This window comes from Cornus florida, unplaced genomic scaffold (assembly GCF_030987335.1).
Source record: "Cornus florida cultivar Cherokee Brave unplaced genomic scaffold, ASM3098733v1 CherokeeBrave_3.0.0_Hap2_Chr11, whole genome shotgun sequence".
Lineage (NCBI taxonomy): Eukaryota > Viridiplantae > Streptophyta > Magnoliopsida > Cornales > Cornaceae > Cornus > Cornus florida.
In genome coordinates this window covers 115,991,340-116,012,632 of record NW_026775581.1, presented here as the reverse complement: position 1 = coordinate 116,012,632, position 21,293 = coordinate 115,991,340, and the positions used below count along the sequence as shown (strand labels likewise).

At 35.0% G+C, this 21,293-nt stretch overlaps 2 protein-coding genes across 2 annotated transcripts; one reads left to right on the top strand and one right to left on the bottom strand.

Annotated features, from left to right (window-relative positions):
* Positions 1-2,720: 2,720 nt before the first annotated feature.
* On the top strand, positions 2,721-6,017 carry LOC132282581 (aspartyl protease family protein At5g10770). Its single transcript, XM_059784308.1, has 2 exons — positions 2,721-3,060; positions 4,436-6,017. The coding sequence occupies exons 1-2, from the start codon at positions 2,868-2,870 to the stop codon at positions 5,701-5,703; spliced, it is 1,461 nt and encodes a 486-aa protein (XP_059640291.1). The 5' UTR covers positions 2,721-2,867; the 3' UTR covers positions 5,704-6,017.
* A 1,466-nt stretch (positions 6,018-7,483) lies between these two features.
* On the bottom strand, positions 7,484-19,330 carry LOC132283177 (probable polygalacturonase). The gene is made up of 5 exons (XM_059785102.1): positions 18,705-19,330; positions 14,464-14,584; positions 12,173-12,421; positions 9,771-9,924; positions 7,484-8,630 (listed from the first exon to the last, which is right to left on the bottom strand). The coding sequence occupies exons 1-5, from the start codon at positions 19,116-19,118 to the stop codon at positions 8,105-8,107; spliced, it is 1,464 nt and encodes a 487-aa protein (XP_059641085.1). The 5' UTR covers positions 19,119-19,330; the 3' UTR covers positions 7,484-8,104.
* Between the last annotated feature and the right edge of the window lie 1,963 nt (positions 19,331-21,293).

Below are 21,293 nucleotides of genomic sequence, written 5' to 3'. Positions count from 1 at the left end.
ATGAAATATACCATGATCCAAACCCACTAATCTGGGCCTAAGCTTAAACTGGAAGGCCTACTGGCCCACCCGATGACCGGGCCTGAAGTTTTTTATTTTTATCATTTTATCAAGTAGTTAGTGAATATATGGCATTTACAAGTAAACTAATTGATAGAGCGCGGAGCTGTCCCGAAAAAGAAAAAAAAAAAAAAAAAAACAGTAAGAAAAAAAGTAGTTAGTGAATCAAAATTGTATTTTTATTGAGAACCTGAACTATTGTAAATACAAAATTAATTAATAATTTAGATCAGCCCTTTTGAATAATTCAGCAAGTGTATGGCGTGTTTTTTTTATGATTTTCTTGTATCACGTACAGTAAAAGAGAAGTATAACTTCTCTTTTACTTAGTTTTTTTTTTGTTTTTTTTATTTTTTTTAATGTTGTAATTCTTAAAAAGAGAGCAGTTAAAAGGTGGTCAAAAGATAGTCAAAGGAAAAGAGAAGATAACAAATGGAGAGAGGAAGAGAGAGTTGAAATGACCGATGGGCCATTAGCTCAACTGCTGAAACTGCTCAAAGGGGGAGGTGAGTGCTCGAGCTCATAGTAGACGTGTGTGTTTGTGTGTGTGTGTGTGTTCACCTAATTGAGAGAGACAGAGAGAGTTGAAATGAAAAAGATTAGGAGCCAAAGTTTAAGATTGTGAGGGCTTTTTTGGAATTTCAAAATTATATATTTGTATGTAAAAAGAAAAAAAAGTAAGTTAAGTGAGAGCAAGTGTTTTATTGGGTCTTATTTCGAGTCCCTGTGTGTGTGTGTGTGTGTGTGTGTGTGTGTTCACCTAATTGAGAGAGACACAGAGTTGAAATGAAAAAGATTAGGAGCCAAAGTTTAAAATTGTGAGGGCTTTTTTGGAATTGCAAAATTATATATTTGTATGTAAAAAGAAAAAAAGTAAGTTAAGTGAGAGCAAGTGTTTTTATTGGGTCTTATTTCGAGTCCCTTTTCCCTTGTTTGTCAAAAATATATATATCACTCTAAATATATTTAGTCCATCTCCTAATTAACACGCTTAATCAAAGCATAAAATTACTATATGGTCGTTCATTTTCTTTTATTATTATCCATATTTCTTCCGAATGCATGTAATCTAAATTAGACGAGTACGATCCATGGTCATAGTACCTAATAAATAATACAAAATTATATTTATATATAATTTTTTAATTTTTTTATAAATTTCTTTCCTTAAAATTATACGCACTTTCGATTATATATCATAGCATATAAGAGAATGTTATTGTCTGTCATGTTGATGCAAAGGTGAAAATAAACCGAAAGTCCTTATCTAATTTCTTAGTAAAATTTGAGTATGAAGTTGAGATAATGATGATTGTGCTTAGGAAAATATTTAATGTCATCAATGGATAGAGACCGTAACTAGATATTTTCGCTATGCTATAATGAAGTCTGATAAGGATTGGTGTTTGTGGGCCAAATATTTGAGATTGAAAGTCCTCTCAAACAGTAGTATTTGCGATATTATTTCAAGTCTTTAAATTACACAACATATATTTTCTATACCCGTGAGCCACAATGTGATTGTCTTTTTTTTGACATTTGTAGATTTGTAGTTTAATGAGGCATATATAGGCATATACATATACATACATATATATATATATATGTATGTGTGTGTGTGTATGTATGTGCGCGCTATATTAATGCTTCTTAAATAAATTAGGGTTCTGTTAAAAATTAAACAGTACATGATATTGACTTATATTTATAGTCCACTTGCATGTCTCACTGTCACACTAAGTTTTCCACCCAACTCTGCATATATGGAAACACTTACCAATTTTCAAGTAATAAATCACAGCTACTCAACGTCAGAGTCTAATAAATAAATAATCCATATTGTCTTAAAAAAAAAAAATTAATTGCATTTCTACTAAACAAGTGATTTTCAATTTAAAATATTTTGTTTCATGTTTTTAATTAATTATAAAATGTTTCACATCATTTTTTATACAAATAAAAGTAGCTTACAACAAAATCATAAAAAGAATTACGGATTTTTTGAGGTTATACTCAAAAGTACCCAAATGCCACTAATCATATGAATATACCATGTGAAAGGGGTTGACAAGTATATACATAATCACATATGGCCATTTCTTATGATATTTTTTTTCTGAGTAAACAAATTATTTTTGAAATGTCAACCACACACTGAAAAATAAACAGAAAAAAAATCTTTTTATATAATATATTAATTAATGCCCTATTAAAAAGACTCTGTACACCACCCATCAAATTAATGGGTACATCCTAGCTACCTTCCTTTTTTTCCCATCACATAAAGAAACCTAGCTAACAGAGTACTTGAGACTGTGTGTATATGAGACAAAGGGACAACCATACGGTCCCTCTCTGTCTCTGTCTCTGTCTCTCTCTCTCTCTCTAAAAGTCTAACCTTACCTGTGTGTGTGTGGGTGTGGGTAATTAAGTTGTGACAGTTGATTCCGTGAAGTGGTGAGTCCTTGTCTTTAGAAGCTGAAATTAACCAATAAAATCATAGTAAATTCCATATGTATATTTTATATATATTGTTTGTTGATGAAGATGAAGTAGCCCACCCAGAAAGTGAGTGCTTGATATCTTTGCAAGTATGATCTGCACGTGAAACTCCAATAATTTCTCATGCAACAGTGGGTCCTCAAGCCAGCCCTTCCCTTTTGTTCTCATTCCAAACTACAACTACAAAGAATCTCCTCCTCCTCCTCTCTCTCTCTCTCTCACACACACACACAGTGTCTAGTTTTTCTTCTCCTCCTCCTCTCTCCAACCCATCTCTTATCTTCTTTCTAATAATATCGACAACAATGGTGGAACCAATTACATCTCCTTTGCCATTGATGGTTTCAGTTTTTCTCCTTGTAATTCCCCTAATCTGCACTACTACTACTCTTAATGTTTATGGGGTTTACAGTTTTGGAGAGAAGACAGCCCTCCCATTGCACAAATTTCAATGGAAGCACTACACTACCATCCCAACTTGCTTTACTCACAAATCAGGTATAGTGGTGTCATTGGCTTTTCTTAACTTTATTTATCTTTTTATTTAAATTTCTTATCTACATCTGCTTTTTTTTGCTTTATGCAACACCCTCCGTGTGTGTGAGGTGTACAATGTCAGCTTAAGATAAGGGTAATCAAGGTTGTTCTACAATCAAATGGTGATGATGAATTAGTGCTTTAAAATAATAACAATAAAGATATAAGCAAGAGTTAGATTGATTGAAGTTCAAAGTTATTTTTGATAGAAAACGATAATGCTATGTTTGGGGTACCGAATCGGCACGGTGGATTTGGAAATTGAGGAAATTAGAACTAAATTTCATTCAATTTCGAATTCAAGGCCCTGATTCAGCCCTCATCCAATTTCAATTTTATGGTTTTAGTGGTAGGGTTGGTATATAATAGTTTTAGGATCAGAAGGTCAAGGGTTTGGAGATAATGGTTCAGAAATGCTAGTTGTGACTGTTGAATGTGCAATGTGGGGCTCAGATTCAAAACAATCACTGGAGTCTCATTAAGACTTCAGCTAGTAGACTAGTCTCACTTTACAAGAAGTAACGAGTCTCACATTATAAGATACTACAAATTTCTGAAGAACTTACATTGATCAAATTTGTTCTGTCTGTCTACAAAAGATTTGGTTATGCCATATAGAAACTTTCAGTAGACAAAGAATTTCTACAATGTGTAAGATCTTTCTACAATATATTTAAAATTTCTACACTATATTTCTACAATATGTAATTTCTAGAATTTCTACAATATATATAAAATTTGTTATACTATATACAATCATTATAAACAAGCCAGACCTTTGAAGCAAAATTCATAATCAAAAAGTGGTTTAGACTATAAACAAAGACACTAGTACTCTTTGATCAGCTAATTACTTTTGTCCAAAAAAAAAAAAAAGACAATAGTACTAAATAAGGGACACCCAATATCTTAATTCACCTAAATACTGTTATTTCAGAAAATCATAAAAAGAAATAGTTTACAATCATATCACACTTATAGTGGGACCAATTGATCTCTCTATGATCAGCTAATCACTTTTTAGGATAAAGCTTCTCTCTTAGCTTTATTTTTGTTTCATCTATATTAGGTTTGCTATCTAATTTTAGCATATGTATGGTAATATTAGATTATTAGTCATGTGTTGGCAGCATTTAATTGTCTGGGTCAACGTATATCATAAAAGAGAAAACTTGATCTTTAATTAGTACTATTATCTTCTGAGCTTGCTTAACTATCTTCACAGCTTGATAGAATAATTTAATACAAATATATCACTTGTAATCAAATCTTTTTGAGACAAGACTATGGTACTTTAGAGTCATAAAACTGGGTTCTCATTTTTCTGAACTTTTAGCGAGACAAAATGGCGCGACTATATTGGAAATGAAGCACAAAGATTACTGCTCTGGACCCATAAATGATTGGAACAAGAGGCTTCAAAAACACTTGATTTCTGACGATATTCGAGTTAAATCACTGCAAACCCGAATGAGAAGCAGAGTTTATGGCCAAATTGAAGACCTTTCTGAAACTCGAATCCCTCTAATTTCTGGTCTAAAACTTCAGACACTAAACTACATTGTCACAGTTCAATTGGGTGGTCGAAATATGACAGTAATTGTTGACACAGGAAGTGATCTTACTTGGATTCAATGTCAACCTTGCAAACTGTGTTACAGCCAACAGGATCCTCTCTTCAACCCCTCCTCGTCTCCTTCATATCAGTCTGTTCCATGCAGTTCACCAACTTGTCAGTCTCTAGAATCTGCTACGGGAAATTCAGGAGTGTGTGGGACTGATCCACCAGTCTGTAACTATGCTGTTAGCTATGGTGATGGGTCATACACTCACGGGGAGCTAGCTCGTGATCATCTCAATCTCGGGACAACTCCCATTAATGATTTTGTATTCGGGTGTGGCCAGGATAACAAAGGTCTCTTTGGGGGAGCTTCAGGTCTTATGGGACTTGGAAGGAGTGAACTCTCATTGATTTCTCAAACATCCACCGTTTTTGGTGGAGTTTTCTCCTATTGCTTGCCTTCATCTGGAGCCGAGGCTTCAGGTTCGCTAACTTTGGGCGGTGATTCTTCCGTTTACAAGAATTCTACACCCATTTCCTACACTAGAATGGTCCCTGATCCACTACTCTCCAGCTTCTATTTTCTCAACATTACAGGAGTTAGCATTGGTGGGGTGGCTTTAAAAGCTTCAAGTTTTGGTAATGGTGGAATTTTAATCGATTCCGGGACTGTCATTACCAGGCTTCCGCCATCACTTTATACAGCTCTAAAAGCCGAGTTTCTGAAACAATTTTCAGGGTTTCCTACAGCACCAGGATTTTCAATCCTGGATACTTGCTTTGACCTTTCTGGTTTTGAGGAAGTGAACATTCCCACAATAAGGATGCACTTTGAGGGCAATGCTGAACTGAATGTGGATGTAAATGGGATCTTCTATTTTGTAAAGACTGATGCATCTCAGGTCTGTTTGGCCCTTGCTAGCCTCTCGTACGAAGACGAGATCGCGATTATTGGAAATTATCAGCAAAGAAACCTAAGGGTTATATATGATTCTAAGGATTCTAAGGTGGGATTTGCAAAAGAGACTTGCACTTTCATGTGAACAAAGATTGGTATGGTTGTGTCTTTGTGAATATATTCGTTTGGAAGTGAAGCCAAGTGACTCCTTGGCAACATGTGGAGTCTTCCAAACAGTAATATTATCTGTTCTCATATATAGATATCTATTATTACTTATGGGGGGATGGTATAGCAAATATGAATGCAATTTTTGGTGATTTTTGAGTGTTTGAATGTAATAATATAATTCTATGATTCAGAGGGGGATAAGGGGATAAACATTTGAATTGTATATTCATTGCAGTAAAGTTTGTATCAGTTTGTTTGTGTATTTGTGAAAAACAATTTATGTAGCTACATGGGGAACTCTGCTCTTAAGATTCCAGGAAATTTTCGTTTCTTTCCCTCCACTTTCTTAGAAATCAAACACAGATTCAACAAACTAATATGTGTACAAAGTACGGAAACAAATGCAGGAAAAGATAAAGGGAATTTGTTTTACCTTGATTCACAACAGATTGGATGCTAACTCATCTTGGAATGGGCAATATTTTTGCAGCTAAGAAGGAATCTGTAAGGATTTGCAGAACTGATACACAGATAACGAACATGTTCCGGCCCACCATTGGAATTTCTCGTATTTGGAGCTTCTGTTCTTTTCCTAGTGTATTGGAAAATAGAAAATCAAATAAAGAAAAGAAAGGAAAAATAATAATGTGCTTCAGTCTCTGCACTCCAGGTACAAAATGATTCCATTTGCTTGAAAAGCAATACAATAAGGCCAAAGCCAGAAAGGCTAGAGAATTCAAATCATTGTCAAACCAGAATTATCATATATTTGTATAAATAATGTTTACCCACTTGAGGGTATCCATGGAAGTAACTATGCTTCATAATATGTACAAGTATTCTATAGGATTAGAAGATGAAAACATTGTCCTGCACCCTACATTTACATCTTCAAAATTCAGGCTTCTATTGTATTGCATCAGAGTAACATGCACATGGGGTACAACTTGAAATATGACCATATCAAAACAGATAAATATGTAAAGAAATCCCAGTAATTAAAATCAAAAACTAGAATTTAGACATAGAATCACATAAATTTTAGGAGAAAAGCATATTAAATTAATAACCAATAAAATACGAGAAAGTAAATATGTCAAAACAAGGATATAGAGGAATGGCATAAAGGAAACCTGACATCGATCACTATAAAGCTTGCATAGAGCGCCCAGCTCTAGTCTTGCGGATGCTTCCTTCACCATTAACACAAGTACACCTTCTTATGTCCAATGGCAGAGGCCTATACAACAAAAACCTGAAAATAAAGTCCCAAATAGAATTTTTGTGCATAGTGCCATATATTTTAGAGAATATCCAGTTGCTGATTGATGAAATACAAAAGGATGTTAAACAAACCATGTTTGTGTTCTCCAAGTCATTGGGTCTCAAATTATTCAACCTTCAACGCCCCCACAATCGTGTAGAACAAATTTGGACATCTATAATTATGTATACACAGGCGCACATAAAATAAATATATGATCATATGATATAGATACATAACAGGAGCAAGATAACACACTAAGTACTTGGCCTCACCCTGGGAGAACGAACAAGAGAGAGTTGTTGCATTGCCTCCAAAGTTGTCATCCCGCAAGTTAATAATGTTGTGTTGCGAAAAAATGGACATGCAGGAAAGATAAGTTCAACTTACGATACTGGTACACAGACCATCCATTCCATATTAACTTATTTAAAAGCAATAAGAATTATAGGCTGAAACAATGATTTCACTCTTCCCTCTGCTATGCAAATGACCATAATAAAGGATCCGTGTTAAAATAAATTTTCTGTTTAATCACACAGAAAAGGAAGGACATATAACAAAAATCATCTCTCCCTTTTCAAATACATTACATTCACACATCATCTCTCTCTCAATAAGGAAGGCAGCATGGGTGGTAATCATGTTTATTTGTCCACACATCATCATCAACACCCCCTCCCCCTAATCCCCTCTTCTGGGGCATCATTGTTAGCATGATGCCTTGAGGAAAAACCACCAGTTCACTGCACGGAGTGAAAACAGCCTTAGAATGATGGAACCACAAACCTTCCGTACACTTGACAGGGTCACTGGATGACCGCGAAGCTTGGACAAATGTACATTGAACAGTCGTGTTGTACTAATACCTTGAGATGGCAGTCCCAGAATCCCCTTCACTTTTGTCACCAATAAACATCTCCTGGCAAATATACATGATAGAAGCCATCCTCAATCATTTTTCGGTCAGGCTCAAATTTGTGGCAGATTCATCTACCACTGGTCCGCATCCTAATTGTTAAACGTGTACAAGAGCAATTGGTAGCTCCTTACAAAGAGGCCGAGCCATGGAAAAGGCGGAACTTCAATTTCAGAACTCAGAATCCCCTTCTCAAACCTCGTAATCTATATCAGTATTATTCTGTGACGTTGATTGCTTAATCAGCCTTTCATGTTCATCATACTGATCAAAATTTTCACATGGGGGAGGGAAAATGCTACCAATCACACGGCCTTGAACAAAGGAGCATTGGAAGATGTGCTTCTTCTTGTATGTGATTCCCACTGACATGTTCCGGAAAGTGACATTTCTCACAGGAATCTCTCGGCTGCCGTAGATACGTACCGGCACACGAACTCCCTGACCATGTACTCCATTGAAGCTTATGTCCTCTAGAATCGGAAGGGCTCTGGGGTCAAAGCCTTCATCCGGGTGTTCATTGTAGTCTGTTTTTATCACAATCCCCACTCGAACATTTTCCAATGTCAGGTTCCGGTAGGTTATATTTCGAACATATCCACCTCTGCCAGGGCTGGTTTTAATTCGAACAGCCCTTCTCGAGTTCCATACATGGAGATTCTCAATACTGATGTTTGAGACTCCACCGGACATCTCACTGCCTATTGATACTCCAGCACTGTTAAATTTTGAAGAACAGAGAATTCAGTGAACATGTTCAACATAGAAAAATTTGAGAGAGTAAGGAAACATTATGAAGTGTCCTATATTACATGAACATCACCATCCTGATTTGTTGGAACATTTTCAACCATATTCAAGCAGCACATCTAAAGCAACAAACTAGTTTATATGAATGCTGCTCCACCCCAAAGTAAAGTAACTGACAAATAAACAGAGATATTTATGTGTTACGATAGAATGACAACCACTTTAAGGCCACAACCACCCATGCCCATCCTACTCTTTTTAAATGAGAAATTCCAGATAATATATGTTTCAAAATAAGAAGTGATGCTACTTATCAAAAAAAATAAATAAATAAGAAGTGATTCTCAGTAACACTCAAGAATGGGGGAGAAGTTCAAACTACAAGAGTCGCTCAGGGTCACCAAGAATAGGTAATGAACCGCAGCATCTTTCTGAAAATGTATGGCCATGGTCGTAGTAACTAACCTCAAATAATATTTGGGTTATACCAGGAAATGATTCGAGAAGAATAGGGCAGTAGATGAACCGAGCTAATCAAGGTGAGCTTGCATATTCTTGCTCCATTATCAAGCTAAAAGCTAGAACATGGTCATACTAGGCTCAGCAAGGCTGGCTAATTTGCAGCCTTAGAGAAGAAACTTGAGCGGGAAAATAGCGATGGAAGTCATGAAGGAGCAATTAGAGGGGGAAACATGATATCAGGTTCCAAATTACTTGGACCATGAAACTCCCTAAGAAATTTCACCATTTATTAGAAAATATAAATAATTAGAAATTTCACCAGTTATTGGAAAATATAAATAATTAGAAATTTCACCAGTTATTGGAAAATATAGATAATTCATGACAAAATTTTTATTGGATAGAATGGAAAATAATTTAAATAGGAGTGCTGAGAATGCTAGATGACCAAGTACGTATAGTTTAACAATTGGGAGAATTCTGTTGCACAAAACTATGACAGCAAGCACACACAAGCATCATGTATGCTATAATTTTAGTTTGTTTTAAATCTATAGAGAAAACATACGCAACGTCCCAGACGCCAGAAGACAATAGAAGCAAATGCACAAACTGAACTGAAATTAAAATATAGAAGAACTCTCACCTTATAACGGAGCGTACTATGAGATTACGAATGATAATGTTAGTTGAAGGCCGGCCATATGCAATGCCATACTGATCCCAACCACTCTTTATTGCTACTCCATCATCCCCCACACTTATATAACAGTCCTCTATCACCATATTTTCGCATGAATCTGCATAAGCCACCAACACCGACTTCAACTTCAAATGGTAAATAAATAATAAATAAATAAATAAAAACTAATACAATAAAATTAGGTCATCAATTTTAGCAATGCTAATCTGTATGAAAGATGAACATTATTATAGCCCTGCGGTACAGTCCATCTCTATAACTAGTATCACATTCATAGAAAACTAAAAACTCTGTGGTTCTTCGATCACCATCTTCCTACAACCCACCTTCAAACCTATCCTACAATCCATCCTCAAACCTATTAACATGTTCCAACTTGCCATTCCAAGGGGATTCCACTGATAGGTAGAACTTATGGGATGAAGTAGTTAAGCATCACTAAGTTTTTTTAAGCAGTTGATCTAATACCCATTCGAATAATTTATGCATCTTATAACTTCGGTCAATTATTTACAACTGTTCATAATCAAGAATTTGGGATATCCAAAAATAAGCAATCAAAATATTATTATTTTTTATATAATCAAAAGATCACAGTGAACTACTACATATATATTAAACCATGCTCCCGTTTCAGTAGCCATATTACCAACAGTCTCAAAGAAAAATTCTAGGCTACAAATAATACTACGGATACAAGAATATGGTAACCCACACTCTATTGTTCTTCCTATCCTTCCAGCACAATCCCCCCACATGTTCAATTATTTCACCTGTACAATTTAACTGTTCTTTTCTTAAACGCATTCTCTATAGATATTTCTGAAAAATCTAAATCACATGACTTTTAGCCTATGAAACACAGCTACGGACAAGGGACACAGATACAAAAATGATACAGAGACAGGACACGGATACGACACGAATACGAACATGAAGTTACGACAAATCTAAAAAAAACTCAGACACAGCAGGATACATCAATAAAATAATAATATGATATATTATTATATATATATACAAGAAATTAATTTTTACTCATTTTATCCAAATTATCATAAATATAATCACTAATTTGGACTCAAAGTTGAAGGGGTGTTTTTTTTTTTATAACTTTATATTCTATTACATGGACTCTTCAAAAGTAGTGAAGTAGCCATGTCGGACACATATCCCTCGGACATGGGTATGGGATATGTGTCCGACACTTTTGGTTGGACATGTACTTAAAAAGCATATCCAATCATTCAATTACATTATATTATTACTTTTAAATGAGTTATATGCCTATATTGAACATTATATTAGATAAAAACATTACTTTACTCTAGAAAATAAAATAAAATAATTAATAAAATGAATATTTAGCCGTGTCCGTGTGTCCTTCTATTTGGAGATTTGACACGTCCGATGCCCGGATACATAACCGTGCCCGAGACCCGTACCCGAGTCCATATAACATTAACTTTATATTAATTTTAATCATATCTTTTAAAATTGAATTAGAACCCCTTTATTAAAAATAATTCCAAAATTACTCTCACTGTGTCCTACAAGTGTCCCAAGCATGTCTTTCACGCATCCCCACCATGTAAATTGTAAACTGAACTGAGAAGACACAGAGTTATATACTCTTTCATGCACTCCCTGCTCAGCCACCTATGGAAGATAAAAAAAAACTCTAGGACCTTTCTAGGCGTGTCAGACACATGTCCAACCATTCCATGCATGTCCAACACCGCCTTGGGGCCCTCTAGAGGAATGCCAGTACTTCCTAGCTATTAGCAATTTTTCATCAACAACCCTACTACTCCAAAATTCGAGAGGAAAACTAGACTTTACTTTCTTTTTCAATTTGAATAACTAGACTTTAATTTCTCTTTTCAATTTGATAATGAATACAGCATCCACAAATTTTCCATGTAGTCAAATCTGAATAATTAGCATAATTGGACAAGATGTTTGTTGCTGATTATTAGTCTCTCAACTGCTTACTCAGAAAGTTTTCTAAGATGTACAATTCAAAACTACCTAGAGCTAGAGTAGTACCTTCTCCCCCCCACCAATACCATTAGACTGCCTTGATATATTTTGCTTAAAGAGTGCCAATTCTTATTACCATGACTCCTACATATTAGTGGGGCAGTATGATTATGTTACTATCATTTACTAAGAAAGAAAATTGGTATTTCTCTTAAAATTGCCAATAGAAAATGCTTTTAAGAAACTCCATCAGTTTTCCATGAGTTTTAGTTCCTAATTGTTATAGAGGATGAAAGATTGAGAGCCTGTGAACCATGACATAGTCAACTGGAGAAATAGGCTAATCAGTGATACAAACTTACCAGGATCTATTCCATCAGTGTTCGGGGCTCCAGAAACTGGAGCCAAAATGGTTACATTTCTGATAGTGACATTCTTGCAATCATAGGGATGGAGCGTCCAGAAAGGAGAATCACGCAAAGTAATGTTAGAAATCTGAATGTCTCTTGACCACATGATCTGCACTAGTGGGCCCCTTGTGTGGTTCAGTAGCTTTTGTCGATATTTCTTCCACCATGTTTGACCTTGCCCATTTATGGTACCATTATAGCCTGTTGATCAGTAATAAAATCATGCCACTCACATACTTGAATAAGAAAGAAACCGACTTCTATTATTACATATATGGCTAGATCAGTAGCACATTGCACAAAACAAGCTTGCAATTTTTTACCATAGATTGGAATATTCTGATAATAACAAAAAATAAATATATGCATGCATATAGGAATGGACGCATGCATAGATATAAAGATAGAAATATGTATATGGTACACACATATATCTATTGTGTTTCTAACAAAAATCAGCAATAAACAAAAAGGATGAAAGGAGAGAGAGTGAGCTTCGTCTTCTTGAAGGAATTTTAATTTGCAATGCATCAAGGAGATGATTTCATGCAACTTGCCTTCGGGTATTTCTGCTTTTCCAATGTGGTTCCTTTGGCGTAAGTAGTTGTGCGTTTTAACTTTGGTTGTATCGTGGATATGTTGGTAACGTATTGGTTTAGTTGTAGTATGTGAATAATGGATATTTTAATATTGTATTTACGTTTTTATTTGGTACAATGAATTATTTATGTCTACATTGTGTGGAGAGAGATGCTAGCCACAGCCGCAGCTGTGGCAGCTCAGTCGCTAGATAAGAGTTTCACGCGTGTAATCACTTTTCCCAATGGGACTTATTCATTTATCTCAGGTCTCTTATTCTTTGTAATTACTATTTTGTCCTCCACCATTTTAAAGAAAATAAAGACCCATCAAGCGGAACGTTTCTTCTCTCTCTCTAAACACCTCACCTTTTTCTCTGTTTCTTCTGCAAAGTTCATATCTGAATTTTCTCTTTTCTTACAATTGCATCTCTCTCTATTATTTGAAGTACAAATCTAGCTTTCTTGTCTCCCTTTTTTCCTCTCTCTAAAGAACTAGCTTTTCAGCTTTGATTCTCTATCTACCATGGTAGGACTTGCAGTTCTGCAACCAGAAGAATGCCTAAAAGATCGTTTACCATTCGAAACCCTAATTTATTCCCATATGAAGACTCGACAAAACCCTAACCCTTGTGTGAAGATATCAAAAGGTAGCGCAGATTTGAGCGATGCCGCAAGTTCCGCAACTGATCTACAACGAATGCTTGAACTTGATTTGCCATGAAATTTGATGATCATGACACCTCTCTCTATATATGTTTTTTCTTCTCTCTACCAAAGATTTTTCGACTATTACCGTGGAAATGTCCGGAGAAAAACTAATATATTTGATGAGTTGACCAGACTCCAGAGAACACATATAGAAGTGAATAAGGTAGAATGAAAAAAAAAAAAATGTAGAATTACCCAGCTTTCAGAGGTGAGTTAATTTCCCTGTGAATTTTATAGAGTAGAAAGAGAGTAAAATGGTGGTCACTTTGGAAATACTAATTACAAAGAATGACAGAGCCAGACCCAGGAAAGGTGATTACACGAGTCAAACTCTAATCTAGCGATTGAGCTGCCACAGTCGCACCAGAGGTTGCGGCTAGCATCCCTCTTGTGTGAATTTTGGACATATTAAACATGAAATATATATAAATATATATATAGCCATTTGTGATTGAATTGAGCCCAATTATTTATTGAAACCAATGCTTAATTGGCCATAAGTGTTTACTAATGAATAATTTAAACATAGCAGATTAAATGTGACAAATTCCATTACTCTTATTATAGACAATCATGTTTTACTTTTTTTTTTCTTTCTTTTTTTGGCACAACAGATATGTTGGACAAAACATGTTTCATGCTTCAGTTTTACAGAGGGAGAAAGAGAGAAAAAAAAAAAAAAAAAAGCATTTTTCAAACCTAAGAACTGCAACACTACCAAACACAATTTTAGTTATTGGAGGTGAACATCACAATGAACTTCAGTGCACAAAAGTTGATTGGCTCAAATCCAAAAACGCTGGAACAATTACTCATCTGACATTTATGTTTTGACCAATCCAGTTAAGAGATGCTATCAACTGGCTAATCACTCCTTATTTTTCACCTTCCAATTTTACGTTTTCATTTAACACCAAAAAGAAAAGAGGAAAACGAGGATGTTAATGATCTGACCTGTTATGACAACATCCTTTAAATTTTGACCATGGATTAAGCTCCCATAACGAGGTCCAGGGAACTCTCTTCCATGTCCATAAGATGGCAAAGGAGGCATCAGCGGCCAATACTTCTCATCCTGTTATAGGGCATATAAGACACAAGTATACCCAAATTATAATAACTAGATAAGAAAAACAGCTCATATACAAACTCAAGGTTTCAGTGAATAAGTTCACATCTTTAAGCCATGTTTAAGCCCTAGAATCACCTACATATGCATACCTAATGATGCATAGAGGAACTAAATTTTTATGGAACCTATTGAAAGAAAAAAATATGTCGCCTTAATATAAAACTCCAAAACAATGGAAAATAATTTTATTAGATGGTTCACTTTCAAGAACCATCTATGCTTGCATAGTTTTTCAGGATATAACAGAGAGAAAATGAATCAGACATACAGTGCAAGTCATATTCAAACTTCCAATCTTAAAGAGTACCAAAATCTTTGCGACATCCCAAGTTTATATGCAATTACCACACCTCATCTTCCATCCAAAACCATCCTTTTTTATTCATATCCCAAGAAGTCACAACTAAACCAATAAGATTAGTTTTTTAAACTATATTGAAAAGTCAACCCGGCATTAATAACAATAAGACAACAAAGGACTGATTCACCCTTTTATTTTGGGTAAACTAGCACGACCTCCCCTGAGGTTTCGAGTTGTAATCCACGCAATAAACTTAAGTGAAAATAAATCTAACACCCCCGTCAAAGTAATGGTCCCTAACGTCTTAGTTATCAAAAATCTATAGTGATAACACCACATATATTAAAAGATTAAACATAATAAAAAGACTAAAAATAGAAGTTATCAACATAATAAAAAGACCAAAAATCCCTCTCACTTCTCTCTCCCTCCCTCTTTGTCCTTTACCTTTTCACTCCTCTTTTCTCCATAAGGCATCATCACTTTGGCCAAAAATCTATAGTGATAACACCACACACACACACACACACACACACACACACATATATATCATAGAAATTAAACCCCCTACCCTTCATCTTCTGTCTGTCCTCTATTTTAGCATCTTCAATGAATTACGACCACCACATCCACCTAGGTTCTAGTTCCGGCCACCACCTCATCCTCAAAATAGATTCCGGCCACCTTCACCACCACTCGACCATCTTTGACAACCATAAGCACTGCCATTCCGAACCGAACCAAGGTGGTGCCCCTACTTATACTCTCATTATCCTCTCTGTTAAGTTGCCTTCATATTTCATTCTTTCTCTCCCAAACAACGATATTGCTGCCAACAGAGGGATCACCATGAGCTATCAAAGGAACAAACCAATCAAGGGAAGTTGAACAGGTTTTCTTCTGTCTTCGCCCTCTCCGTCTCACTAAGACTCGTCTTTCTCTCTGGAAACCATTATTAAACCATGGCCATAAATTTGTCTAGCAGTTGAATCAATGAGATATAGACGTCACTGAGGATTGCGGCAATGAAGAACAATAGTTGGAGCGGGTATAAAGATTCTGGCCCTTTTGGGGATGATGATGAGGACAACACCATGTATATATATATATATACACACACACACATATATATTATAAATCTGTATGTATATTATACTATAACTGAATGTTTATACGCATATGTTATATTGTAAGGGAATATACTTATATAATTATATTGAACACACCACACTTAATATATCTATTTATATATGTGTATATATATAATACTGATAAATGAGAATATGATAAAATTTTAATAAAATGAATAAATTAGATTATTGATGTAATTATGTGAAATGAAATACAAATTAAATTAAATTAAATGTCAATGCAAATCTTTATTCCGTGAAGTGTAATTTTGTCCTATAAAAGGGTTATATTTGTCCTTTCCAAAGGACAAGGAAGGACAGTGTTGTCCTTTTGTTTGCAAGAAAGGGCAACTTTGGCATTTAAGGAAAAGATTTAGAACAGACCAAATGGACTGTTGACAGTAGGGGGGAATCAGTATCTTTGTTATAACCTCGGGAGAGGTTTACCACATTTTTAACCACAATTTAATGCGTGGGTAAACCCCATTTTTTTTTTTAAGTGCATGGGTAAACTTGGAAATGTTCGGGGAGATCATGTTGCAAAGTTTAAGTGAGGTCATACTAAATATGCAGGTACCGCATGAATATTGCACTTGTCTACAAACTTTGTTAAGTGCCAATCACTACATCGCTTGTGAGTTGTAACCAGCCAGACAACGGCTCGACAATCAATATCATTTCAAGGACCATTGAACTTTTGGGACGGGGGGAGAAAAAGCCAATTCCACTTCCTCTGGTCACATCCTAATTCCACAAATGAAGATTCTAGAAACCAGAAATGTTTACATTCCACAACATTACAAAACATTCCACCTCCTTGGCAAAGTCCATGTTTTCCATGTCAGATTAGCTTGGAGAAGCTCAAAAATTTTACCACACAACATTGTTCAACTGTCCTTAAATGGGACCACTCAGCAATGAATCTATAACAAATCATGGACACCCAAATCACTTTTCCAAGATATAGGTGCTTATGCTGCCAACCCATTTCACTGCATGTGCATCAGAGGCTTCTAGATAGATGAAATGCCACACCACCATAGACAAGGTGAGAACTCTGTGGGGCCGAGGGAGCACTCCCCACTCAAATTTTTTATATTTTCATTTTGTATACATAAAATTTTAAATTTCTAAAACTGCCCCCACAATTCTAATCTTTAGCCCACATATTAATCTTTCTTTCTCATAGTGATCATTGGACGATTCATATCTCCATCTCCAATTTTCTCTTTTCCTATGCTATACGGATCTCTTACATCTATTCTCTCTTTAAAGAAGGATCACAATATCTCAGAAGGTACAGAAAAAAAAAAATCCTATACAAAGCATTTTTGCCTCCCGCTCTTTAAATGTATATGATACACGAAAATCATGAACATACACCAGCTAGAAAAAAAAGTGAACATCCATGAGGGTGGGCCTTGGTGCAACGGTAAGGTTGCTCCATTGCAACCTAGAGGTAGGGGATCGAAACTAGAAACAACTTTTCCATGCGGAGGTAAGGTTTCATACATCTAACCCTCACCAAACCCCGCAATGGTGAGAGCCTTGTGCATTGGGCTAGAAAAAGTGAAGACCCATATTGTGAAGCATGTACTTGACTACTTTCCTTATTTCTTGGTTCAATCTAATTATCAAATTATTTTTGATTTGGAGAACCTAAATGAAAATAGTTCAAGTTCCAAATACAAAGACAACTTTTATTCATTAATTTTAATTATTGCTGGGGACGACTTTATAGGTTTGTAGAGTTGTAACTTCTATATTCTAATTAATTTGACTGATACGAAAATCTTTAATAGCATGGACAGTAAGAGGGAATAAGGAATACACTTAAACACAAAAGAAAATTAAGAGAAGGGATATATCTTTTGCCTTTCTCGCTTTTAGGCCAAGTAAGCAACTACTAGAAGACCTCCTCCTGTTAGACGTAACTAAGGAACTACAAGAGAATATCCTCCAGAAGCCAAGAGAGAAGAACATCCCAGAGGAGAGCAAGCAAACATTTAAGCGCACAAATTTGAGTTTGTTTTATTTTGTACAATTGCTATACTTAAATATACATAGTTTTTCCCTCCAATTTGTATGAGAATGTTGCTTAATATAAAAATTTATCAAGGACAATTGTAAATATAACAAACGGAAATATTATCAATCAATATTAATTTATTATATTTACTACTGTATTTTGTTAAAAATATATATATATATATATCTTATCATTCTTCCAAAGTCCACCCCACCCCAACCCAACCCCACAAAGTGAATTCCTGCTCATCACTGACCAAAGAGGAAACAACTTCAAACTAAGAAACAGCAATATTTCTTAAAAATGTCAATCCTAGCATCTAACCAAAGATAGTAGGACTTGAGTTACAGACTAAAAGTTAACATCCCTAAATTAACATAAATTATCAAATCCTGCTTACAGTTGCCGAGAAGATGAATATAAATTTATACTACTGAAGATGACAACGATATGACCCTCCTACCCGTAAAAATTATCATTTTACCTATAACACTTCCAAAAACCCCAACATAAATTCTATTTTTCAATCGGTTTTCCTAAATTTTATCGGAAACCAAACAAGGTTAAAACTAAAGTAAACATAAAAGAACAGAGATCACGTACATCAATTCCAAGTATAACAGCATCTTCTGCAAGAAAGAGAGTCATGTGGCTCGTAAGATTGAAAGGGGCAGTGAGCCAATACCCAGGCTGAACATTAAGCTGACCACCACCTCTCTTTTCAAGTTCCGATATTGCCCTCTCGAATGCCTTCGTATTTACGATGACGCCATCGCCGACTCCGCCGAAATCAGTCAGATTGAAGGCCACCGGCCGGAGCATCGGGATGGGCCTCGTCGGTGGGGCCCACCGGCGGATTGCCAAGACCCGATCAACGGCGCTCCGTTGCCAGAGACAGATCAAAGCGAATCCGACGGTCCACAGGAGAGTAAGAAGCGTCTGGTACGATGGTAGTAACGACCGAAACGAACGGTTGCGGTCGAGTTTTCGGTGATGAGGCCTCCAAGCATCGGCCATTTTATCAGTGTGAAAATTACCGAATAAACACGAGATTGTAGATTGGGTGCAAATTAGGGTTCATGAGCAGTTGAATTCACACACATTCTACAATGTATACGTTTCTGATTGCGCCTTTGAGACGGTGAAGGAAATGTTCGTTTCGTTCCCATCATATTGGGCTTGGAGATTAATTTCTAGGCACTCGAGGTTTCAGTATTTTGTAAGGCCCACTTCAAGAGACACCTTTCACTTGTTTTTTAGATAGAAAAAAATAAAAAAAAAAAATTGGGTCATGGCCTATGGCTGGTGATAAGTAAGGCCCACTTCAAGAGACAACATTTCACTTTTTTTCATTAAAAATAAAAAATAAAAAAATAATGGTGCAACCTGTTCTCCTAATGAAAGCCTTGGAAAGTTGGAATGTTCAAATTTTATTGACAACTTGGAAGAATGAATAAGGCTAAATTAATGGATCTGATGCAGTGGTATGCAATTTACTTGGTCCAATGGTAGGTATTCCTCCAATTAAGTGGATAGTAAGCTGACTTTTCATCGTCCTAAACTCCCTGAAAACTTTTAAATTCAAATTGATGTGAGGAGATTTAGGCCCTGTTTGGGGCAGCTTTCACTTTCTAAAATTCCTTCCACTAAATCGGTTTTGAAGAATGCATTTTGATAAAAGGAATTTAAAAGAAAAAAATTGTTTGGGGGGATAAATTTTTTTGAAACTCTTTTAATTATTAACATAATTTAACTTGACAATTATATACTTAATAAATCATGAATAATAGTAAATAGTTGAATTGGAATATACAAAGAAGGGAAGAAAAAAAAATTTATAATTAAAATAATTGAGTGAAATTGCTAATGATGCAGCAACAATTAATTAGTATAGTGAAGATCTGGCTATACAAATTTAACCCAATGTATAAAGAAGTTGAAAGAGATGAAAAAAGAAAACAAAAGAGAAAGATGGCAACAAAAATATTCTATTTTTATTCTTATTTGTAACTATAAATCACTTTAATAGCGGAATGGATAGCCTTCAAAAAAGAAAAAAGGAATTATATATATATACATATATATATATATATATATATATATATTGTGTGTGTGTATATATTAGAGAGAAAGAAAAATTATTTAGAATTCTACATAGGATTGAATTTCGGATGAGAATTCATAAATCTTGGAACTCTTCAGACTTTAAAGTCAAATAGGATTCAATAGTATTTTTTCCTGCAACTACTCAATATTTTTGTTCTTCCTTTGTTGAATCGTTTTTCAATAATAGTTTTTTTCAATAAAGTTCTGTGAAATTTTGCTCAGTATTATTATTATTTTTTTTATTTTTTGGGTAGAGAACAAAGGAAGAAAATGGTACAAAAATAGAAAGATAAAAGTTTGCAGTGAAATTTAGAAATTGAAATAGGTTAAATAATGGACAATATAGGAATTTTACATTTATTACTTAAAAAAGTGTGTAGCTTGCGGGAAGTTGATTAAGAAACATGTTTTTATTGGCTTTGGTCAATCGGGCTTCTAAGAGACTTTTTAAAAGTCCATTTTTTAGAAATTTTACCAAACGCTCTTTATTATTGGCAAAGGACTTTTTGGGCTTAGAAGCCCGTTTTGAGGCTACAGAAAGCCTAGTCAAAGAGAACCTTAAATTCTTTAATTTTCTTGTTTCGAATGAGGAATTTTTCCTTATAATAGGAAAAGTGTGGGTTACTCGTACTAATCTACATTTAGAATGGCTCAAAAATTGAAACAGTGCAAGGTGCATAGTAAAGAATAATTTCACCACTTTGTGTCGGCTTCTCTACTTAACGAGGCCCACACCATATTACACTCCATTCTCCAACCATGAAGAATGGAGTGTGGACTCACATCATTGACCAAGGGCTAAAAAATTGGCCCTTGTGTGTACTTTTAGTTTTTTTTTATAAAAATGATGGTATTTATCAAAAGAAAAAAAAAATTTTGATGGTGTGTAAGTGATATGTGAGACAAATTTTTAAAATAATAAAATAATTAAGTGCAAAATGTGAGAGAAAAATTTTCAAAAAATATGGAGAGCGCTGACACGGCACTACACTTGTGAAAATGTAAAATGTACACTACGATGCTCTTAAAGCAAAAGCAAGAAATGAAGGGTTAGAATTAAAATCGCTATGAGAATATATCTCTTGA